This window comes from Coffea arabica, chromosome 7e (genome assembly GCF_036785885.1).
Source record: "Coffea arabica cultivar ET-39 chromosome 7e, Coffea Arabica ET-39 HiFi, whole genome shotgun sequence".
In the NCBI taxonomy this organism is placed as follows: Eukaryota; Viridiplantae; Streptophyta; class Magnoliopsida; order Gentianales; family Rubiaceae; genus Coffea; species Coffea arabica.
In genome coordinates this window covers 18,449,155-18,459,070 of record NC_092323.1, presented here as the reverse complement: position 1 = coordinate 18,459,070, position 9,916 = coordinate 18,449,155, and the positions used below count along the sequence as shown (strand labels likewise).

General features: G+C 37.2%; 1 protein-coding gene across 1 annotated transcript; it reads left to right on the top strand.

The window, feature by feature from the left end:
- The first annotated feature begins 890 nt into the window (after positions 1-890).
- On the top strand, positions 891-3,160 carry LOC113700677 (uncharacterized). Its single transcript, XM_027221139.2, has one exon. It carries the CDS (start codon positions 893-895, stop codon positions 2,762-2,764), a length of 1,872 nt encoding a protein of 623 aa, XP_027076940.2. The 5' UTR covers positions 891-892; the 3' UTR covers positions 2,765-3,160.
- Positions 3,161-9,916: the final 6,756 nt, after the last annotated feature.

Genomic DNA, 9,916 nt, shown 5'->3' with positions numbered 1-9,916 from the left:
AAATGGAAGATTACCAAAGAAATGAAGGAGAGTAAGTTTGCTGACGAAGGAGAAGATGAAGAAAGAGAAGGAAATAAAAGATAAAAGATAAAAATCCAGAAAAAGAGACCTATTCCCCTTGTCTAAGCCAAAGTGAAATGCTCTTACAAGTTAGAAGTAAGCAAGGGGCAATAAAAAAAGTACGTCTGGACGGAGTGTTATTTGAAATATTATTGTTTGTAATAATTGCTCTAATATTTTTGTAATCCATGTGGCTGAAAATGTCAAAAAAGAGTTAGAAAATGTATTTGTAATGCAAAATAATATATAAAAAAATTAAATAATACCAATAAAATTACCACATGTTTTCTCTAACAAACTAGGGACATGAGATTAATGAGAAAATAAGGAAAGAAACCAGTTTTTTTCATCTTACCTTCGTAGTTTCATCATAATAATTACAAAATTAATTATAAATTACAAATATTCGTATCCATTTTACTATTTGAGTCGAGTGAGATCTTGTCATAGTAACGTGAAATTGACTTGGACCTGACACTGTACCTTTTATTTATTTATTTATTCTTTTGGTCAAAACCATTTCTTTTGATTTTATTGGCCTCAATAACTGAAAGAATTTCAAAGCAACAACGACGCCGTGTAAGCAAAAGCCGTTGCCTCGAAACGAGAAAACAACAGTGATAGGGTATTATTTGAAATATTATTTGGAATAATTACTGTAGCACCTTTTGTGATGTGATGTATGTGAGATAAAAAGATGGTTGGGAATATAAAAAGGTGGGTTGGAAAATGTGTTTTTGATGCAAGCGAAATATTATTTGGGATAAGTGTTGTATCCAAACACTCCCAGTGTTCTGTGGTAACGATGCAGAGAAGAGCGTCTTCTGTGGTAATGGTTTCCATGGCTCGGTCTCAGGAAGCAGCGGCTTCATTAGGTACTACTGCTCCTGCAGGTTGTACTACTCTTGCATCATTTCTCTCTCCATTCCCAAACCATAGACCCCATTTGGCTTTTTATTCTGCTATTAGTAGTAAGGTTAAGAGTTCTTCTGGAAAAGCTCTGGAATTTCAACCTGAATTAAGGAATGATATTAATAATGTCAACAGTCTTGATGATGCTTTGAGCTTGTTCGAGCGGATGGCTCGGATGAGGCCTCTGCCATCTGTTATTCAATTCAATCAACTGCTGACTTGTATTGTTAAGATGAAGAATCATTATTCTTCGGTTGTTTCCCTTTTCAGAGATATGTGTGTCCGGGGCATTCATGTTGATGAGGCCACCCTTAATATAATGATTAATTGTTACTGCGTTGTGGGCCGAGTGGATTTAGCTTTTTCAACATTGTCTGGCTTCTTCAAACGTGGTTTTGTTCCTAATGTGGTCACCTTTGGCACTTTACTTAAGGGACTCTTCCGAGACCATAAGGTTCCTGAGGCGCAAGAATTGTTCAAAAAGATAATCAAAGAAAAACTTTGTAAACCCAATGAAACTATGTTGGGGATTGTGATAGATGGGCTCTGTAAGGCAGGAAACACTCAAACAGCCATTGAATTCCTCAGAGCAACGGAAAAACGAGGAAGTCCTTGTAAACCTGATGCAATTATGTATAATACCATCATTGATAGCTTGGGCAAGGATAAAATGGTTGATGAAGCTCTTGCCCTCTTACAGGAGATGATTGAAAAGGACATTCCCCCGAATGTTGTCACTTACAGTTGTTTGATTCAGGGTCTGTGCAGCTTAAGCAGATGGAAGGATGTTGACAAGCTCTTTGCTGAGATGAAGGCTTATAAAATTGTTCCAAATGTTATTACTTTTAATATAGTGGTGGATGCACTATGTAAGGAAGGGCATATAGAAGATGCTGAAGAGGTAGTCCAGATCATGATCCAGCAAGGTCAAAATCCCAACCTGGTCACATACAGTTCCTTAATGGATGGGTACTGTTTACAGAGGCGAATAGATGACGCAAGGAGAGTTTTCGATACCATGGTTGCTAGTGGCCTTACACCTGATCTCCATTGCTATGGTATTCTGATAAATGCCTATTACAAGACCAAGAAAGTGAATGCAGCCATGAAGCTCTTTCGAGAGATTCCACATAAAGGTTTAACACCTGATATTGTTATTTATAACAGTGTGTTGCAGGGGTTATTTAGTTCAGGAAGGTATCTTAGTGCACGAGAAATTTTCAACGAGATGCAAGCTTCTGGCATGAAGCCTGATTTTCACACTTACTGTGTGGTACTGGATGGATTATGCAAGACTGGACATGTTGATGAAGCATTGGAGTTATTACATGCAACCCAAGCCGATGGAACAGATCTTTACATTGAAATGTATAATATCATGCTTGATGGGTTGTGTAAATGCAGGAGGCTCGATAGTGCCCGAGATCTTTTCAAAAATCTCTCCCTCAAAGGATTGGACCCTAATGTTTTGACATACAGTATCATGATTGCTGGCCTACTTTCAGAAGGTTTGCTCATGGAAGCTAAAGAGCTTGTTGCAAAAATGGAAGAGAAGGGTTGCCTGGCAGATAGTGTTACATACAATGTTATTCTGCAAGGACTCCTTAAGGGAGGTCATTATGAGGACACAATGGCCTATTACGAAGAAATGGTTCACAGAGGATTCTCTTTGGATGCATCTACCTTTTCCATTTTACTTGATTCTGCTACTGAAAAACAGAAGAATCCTTCTCTACTTATGTTGATGCTGAAGATTGATCCTGATAGCAAGAAGTTTATGGATGGGAGATAAAGAGGACCTTCACATTATTTGCAACTTTTGGTCCTACTGGTTTTTGTCCCCTAAACGTTTATTTGCTGGAACTAACACTATTTAAGTTCACTTTTGGACTGGGTACTTGAGGAACTCTGTTGGTCATATTTTTGCGAATCCCTCAAAGATCTTCGGTTCAGGTGGAGGAAGCCATTGTCCGTATGTCAAGTTCAATTGATAAGTGTAGCAATTCATAGAGATTCTCTGCTGTTAATTGGATTTCCTTAATTGGTTAGTGTAGCAGATCTGAAATCTGCTGCGGTTAATTGGATTTGTACCACTTAGAGAGACTTCTTGTTGATATTTCCATGGAGAACCTCACTGTGGCATATCACTTAAGTGGTAACTTTTACAGGTTCTTTTGGTTTGTTTTTCATGGGTGTTAGTACTTTAGCTTGTCTGTCATTTTTACTTCAGATAACTAATATTTAAAGTTATTGTAAATATGAAATGAAATGTGATATGCAAATATAGTTTGTGACTTTGAATTTCTGGACAAGGTTTAAGCTGCATTCCTGTAATTTTGAGAAAATTTTTTCTAAGATAAAATTGTTACTTTTATTTCAATTCCTAAATAGTGCTAAAGGTTCAGCTGGTTCAAAAGCGTAAAAACTTTCTAGACCAGTTTCTTGCTTTGGATTCATAGTTTGAGGTCCCATGATAGTCATGGTTATTGATTTGTTTTCACTGCATTTGACTGAATCCAACCTTTTAATTATGATCCAGAATAAGTATTCTGATCACTTCCCCTTGAATTGTCAATGATGTAATAAATTGTATAGACATTCAGTAGAAGTGTGGCAAAAATATCATTCTCTGGCAATAACCTGGATTAGTTCATCCAAGAAAGTCTCCGTCCTTTATATAAAAAGAAAACATACATATGTTCTTTAGTATGAAAGCTAAATACTCCCACGTCTCAGTATGAGTGTCGAACTTCAGTAAAACCAGGACTATCCCCCATATTATTTTGGATCTAATCTATCATGCAGTCTCGTTAAGGATGTAAGATATAGTCAGAGGTTAAAATCAAGTTTATTTAATTTTACAGAGAATGTGATTTCCATTGAAGTTATTAATATCTAATTGCTTTATTTGACGATTGAGATATCGTACTTATCAGGGAAAAGCAATTTGGGTGCCCTATTTTGATTCAGTGTCCATTAATAGCTCTCTTAGCATTCTCTGTTGGATGAGCCTAAACCGCAAAAATTACTTCAGACCACGTGTTAAATAACATCAGTTCAAATAGAGTTGTGAGAAAATTAAGGGCAAGTCTTGATTGTAATTTATTTTATTTTATTTCTTGGTGACAAACATTTGACAACAAGTCTTGCATTGAAGTTTTATGAATATGCAAGTGAACATGCGAGAGAACAATCTAAAAGTTACTTGCTGTGCTCTGCCTTTTCTCTAAATCTCTTCTGTTTTACAATGGTTCAAAATTATGTTCATCAGAAAAAATTAATGCCCTACAGACGAACCTAATTATCTTTTATAATAGCATTAGAGGAGGATTCTCAATTTTGTTGCAACAATACAAACCGGGACACAGAAAAACTAAACTTGTTTCTGAATTCAGAAAAAAGGTTTGTGATAAAAGTTCTGTAAATGGGACAGCATCTATTCTATGTAGCTGGTTCAGTTTCTTAAGAATTTCACCATAATATTTGTTCCTGCAGTATGCAGTAAATTTGAATTATTTACTGAGAAGATACTCAGGATAGAATGGAAATACTGAATGTGTACTTTGGAATACTAGTAATCATTATTTGTTTGTCCTAAAATTTGTTTCATAAGGTATTATTGGTCAGTAAGGTGGAAATTAGAGATATTTGTTGTTTTTGCTAGTCATTATTGGGCATGATCTGCAGTGATATGAATGACCTTTCAGTAATTGTAACATATCTATTCGTGCCTGTGATAGACCTCAAACCTGGCGAGAAAGGCCTAGAGTGGCCTACTAGTAAAGAAATTCTATTGATGCAGCACATGGCCTGAATACCTGCATGAGCATTGCAATAGAAAGATTTTTTACCGAGATTTGAATCCTTGAAACATCCATCTGGATGATGACTTTGAAGCTTTCTTCAGTGGATGCAAAATTGTCATAGTGCAACTCAAGTCCAGGGAACTATGGGACTCATTGCTTGCGAATATATGTATGCTTGTGCTATGGTCTTCTTGGTGCATCAATGAAATGGGTAAATGCCTTGATTTGTGGTGTTGGAATATTTAAACTAGCATAATTGATCTATATATCTTGCTTATTTGTCGAAGTTTATGCTGTTGTTCTGTTGCCATATTTAACATCATTTATGAATTCTTAACTTTCCAAGATGGCAGAGTATCTTCAAATGATAAGGCGCAGGAAACATGCAGACATCAAGTATAATTTTCTTTCTTTCGTTTGTTTCATTAAGTTGTTAAGCAAGGTTATGTTTCGCTAATTTTCGTGCCTCAACAGATTTGGTGAATCTATCAAGTCTTAACATGACTCTTAAAGAATCACAAATCAAAGCAGTCATCATCTCCCTCTCTCCCTCCCTCCCTCCCTCAAGAGGATCAAAAGTGATACTCAACCTCATCGTTGGCACTTTTTTTAAGGGACTCTTTCAAGAAGATAAGGTTCCTCTTGCACAAGAATTTTTTGAAAAGATAATCAATGAAAAAATTTGTAAACCCAATGAACTATGTTGGGGATTGTGATAGATGGGCTCTGTAAGGCAGGAAACACTCAAACAGCCATTGAATTCCTCAGAGCAATGGAAAAACGAGGAAGCCCTTGTAAACCTACTGCAATTATTTACAGCACCATCATTGATAGCTTGTGCAAGGATAAAATGGTTGATGAAGGTCTTGCCCTCTTACAGGAGATGATTGAAAAGAACATTCTCCCGAATGTTGTCCCTTACAGTTGTTTGATTCAAGGTCTGTGCAACTTAAGCAGATGGAAGGACGTTGACAATCTCTATGCTGAGATGAAGGTTTATAAGATTGTTCCAAATGTTTTTACTTTCAATATAGTGGTGGATGCACTATGTAAGGAAGGGCATATAGAAGATGCTGAAGAAGTGGCCCAGATCATGATCCAGCTAGGTCAAAATCCCAACCTGGTCATGTACAATTCCCTAATGGATGGGTATTGTTTACAGAGGTGAATAGATGAAGTAAGGAGAGTTTTTGATACCATGGTTGCTGGCGGGCTTACTCCCAATATCCATAGCTATGGTATTCTAATAAATGCATATTACACGACCAAGAATGTGGAAGCAGCCATGAAGCTCTTTCAAGAGATTCCGCAAAAAGGTTTAACACCTAATATTGTTATTTGTAGCACTGTGTTGCAGGGGTTATTTAGTTCAGGAAGGTATCTTAGTGCATGAGAAATTTTCAACGAGATGCAAGCTTCTGGCATGAAGCCCGATTTTCACACTTACTGTGTGGTGTTGGATGGATTATGCAAGACTGGACATGTTGACGAAGCATTCCAATTATTCCATGCTATGGAACCTGATGGAACAGATCTTCACATTGTAATGTACACTATCATACTTGATGGGGTGTGCAAAAGCAGGAGGCTCGATGGTGCCCGAGATCTTTTAAAAAATCTCTCCCTCAAAGGATTGGACCCTGATGTCAAAACATACAATATCATTATTACTGGCCTACTTTCGGAAGGCCTGCTCATCGAAACTAATGAGCTTTTTGAGAAAATGAAAGATAATGGTTGCCGGGCAAATACTGTTTCATACAATATTCTGCAAGAACTCCTTAAAGGAGGCCATTATAAGGACGCATTGGTGTATCATGAAGAAATGGTTCGCAGAGGTTTCTTGCTTGATTCATCTGCTTTTTCCATTTTACTTGGTTCATCTACTGAAAAACAGAAGAATCCTTCTCTGCTTATGTTGATGCTGAAGATTGATCCCGATGGCAAGCAGAATATGGAGGGAGGATAAAGAGGACCTTCATATTTGTTGCAACTTTTGGTCCTGCTGGTTTTTGGCCCCTAAACTTTAATTTGCTGGAACTAACATTATTTAGGTTCGCTTTTGATTCTGTTTTAACTTATTGTCTTTGCGGCACATAAGATGTGTTGCAGCTGAGCCTTAGCGTGTCCCTCTTGGTCATATTTTGTGAAATGCCTTAAAGTTTTTCAGTGCTGGTGGAAGAAGCTGTGGTCTTTAGGGCAGTTGAATTGATATGCATACTCTATAGCAGTTCGCAGAAACCTGCTGCTGCTAATTGGATATGTACCACTTCTTCAGAGAGACTTCATGAAATTACTGTGTGGCACAAGTTTTCAAAGAATTGTTAGCGGACATTCTTTCACTCCTTTTGTAGCCAAGTTATCAAGCTTAATTTATTTGGGGAAGCATGCACTTCTTCAAAAAAATCAACTCTCCTAGTTACCAAACAGGAAACTGCTGGGTCTGTTGTGACCTTGGAGGTCTTCAAAAATTGCTGTAATTGTCTTTTGTAGTTATGCGTTTTTTTTACTTTGGTTGTTTTAGACTTTATCTTCTCCCCTTTGTGATATTTACTACAGTATACTTTGCCAGCCTAACTGTAGTAGTTTCTGTGTTTACATATGTGTACATGTTATAATTTTTTATATTTCTGCCATCAGTCAGTATCTAGCTTCTAGGAAGTTAAGAAAGGGTGACTAATTAATGCTTAAGATTGTTATTTCCTCTCGATATACCGTATTCTATCTTCATTTTGTTGCAATGTGATTTTTCTTCTTACTTTGCTTTTGATTTGAATGTACCTTTCTCAACAGTAGAAGCAGTCTTGCTAGAGTAGCACAACTAAAAAGAACATAAACTGTCATCTGTCGAGTGTCGCTTCACTGAAGTTTAGATCCCATGGTGGAGCAGATAATTAAGTGCCCTCTGGACATAAGATGGGTGAAGCAGAGCCCACCGGTCTCCACTGGAGGAGATCCAAAACACCTCCAGAAGAGCATGAGCCCTGTAGCCTCCAAAAAAGAGCATGAGCTTTTGGTAAGAGCAAGGATGCAGAACCACAAAAGCAGTATATTCTCGAACAAGGCATTTCCATGATAACTAAACAAATTGTTTTTCATCATCTTCAGTTTCGTTTTTTTTTTTGTCTCCTGTTATCTTTAATTTATGATATTCCTCTTTAATGATTGTTAGGAGAATATTAGTATTCTTGTAGATAATATATTAGTAAGGGTATTCTTGTAAATAGTCGGTTAGGTTTGTACTCCTATAAATATTAGTTGGTCACTCATAATACAGTGACTAGATGTTTTCCTCCCAAGATACCTGTTAACATGGTATCAGAGCAAAAGTCCTAGGATTAGGGTTAAACATCTAGCAAAAGTTTTCGTCATCGCGACTGTTCACGCGATACTGTTCATTGCGACTGTTCACTGTTCATCGCATACTGTTCATGCGACACTGTTCACTGTTCACGCGGCGCTGTTCATCTTGAGTTTTGACCTTTTCTTTGGTTTGACGTGCCATTCGCCATGGTTGAAAGGTTTGTTAATGCGGTTACCAATGACCACATTGAATCGAGTTTTTCAGCACATGGGTCCCAGAAGACTGTTACTATATCTGAGGAAGATTATGTTAAATTCCTACAGTACCAAGCTACAAATCACGCATCTCTTCCCTCTGCTTCTTTAGCACAAAAAGGTAATGACTCATGGATTATTGACTCCGGGGCTACTGATCATATGTCAGGTACCTCTAAAATTTTTTCTAATTTTCAAGAGTCTACTCCCTTTCCTCATGTTACTTTAGCTGATGGATCTACCACTAAAGTTAAAGGACTAGGCACTGTAGAAATTAATCAATCACTTCCGCTGTCTTCTGTTCTTTACGTACCCAATTTGTCCTTTAATCTAATGTCTGTTAGTAAGCTCACTAAATTTCTACAGTGTACAGTTACTTTCTCTCCTGATTCTGTTGTCATTCAGGATTTGAAGACAAAAAGGACGATTGGTGGAGGGCATGAGCATAATGGTCTTTACTTTCTCAACTTCAATGGTCCGATAGCATGTCCTGCTACTGTTTCTCCTCTTGAAATTCACTGTCGTTTAGGTCATCCATCTTTACAAAATTTGAAAAAGTTGGTTCCTACTTTGAGTCAATTATCTTCGTTAGAATGTGAGTCTTGTCAGTTAGGAAAGCATCATCGTGTTTCTTTTGCTCCTAGAGTCAATAAACGGGTTTCTGAACCATTTTTGTTAGTTCATTCTGATGTTTGGGGTCCTAGTCGAGTCACTTCAAAATTAGGTTTTAAATATTTTGTAATCTTTGTTGATGATTTTTCAAGAGTTACCTGGCTTTATTTAATGAAAGATCGTTCAGAACTATATTCTATTTTTTGTGCATTTGTTGCAGAAATAAAGAATCAATTTGGTGTGCCGGTACGTATATTTCGCAGTGATAATGCGAAAGAATATTTTTCCACTCCTTTTAATACCTTTATGAGTAAGTCTGGTATTATTCATCAGTCCTCTTGTCCTCACACTCCACAACAGAATGGAGTTGCTGAAAGAAAAATTGGACATTTAATCGAAATTGCTCGAACACTGTTGTTGCACATGAATGTGCCCAAACAATTTTGGAGTGATGCAGTTCTAACTGCATGTTATTTAATTAATCGCATGCCATCTAATATTTTTGGAGGTCAATTACCTCACTCCATTCTTTTTCCTCATGAACCTGTGTTTAAATTACCTCCTCGTATTTTTGGATGTGTGTGCTTTATTCATCAGCTTACTCCCGGGGTGGATAAATTAGATTCTCATGCTATTAAGTGTATTTTCTTAGGATACGCAGGAGCGCAAAAAGGGTATAGATGTTACAGTCCAGTTTTAAATCGATTTTTTACTTGTGCTGATGTTACTTTCTTTGAATCTACTCCATATTTTATCAAACACAGTATGCCTTGTGAGTTAGACCAGTGTCCCTCTTTTTCTTCTCCTGTTTTACCAGTCCCTTCCCCTTTATTACCTGAGTTATCTAGTCCACCAGATTCCATAGCTCGATTATCTCGTCCTCATCTTCAAGTTTACTCTCTTCGTTCCATGGTTGAGAAAGTTCCTGATATGCCACGCAATTCACCAATTAACTCTCAATCTTCAAA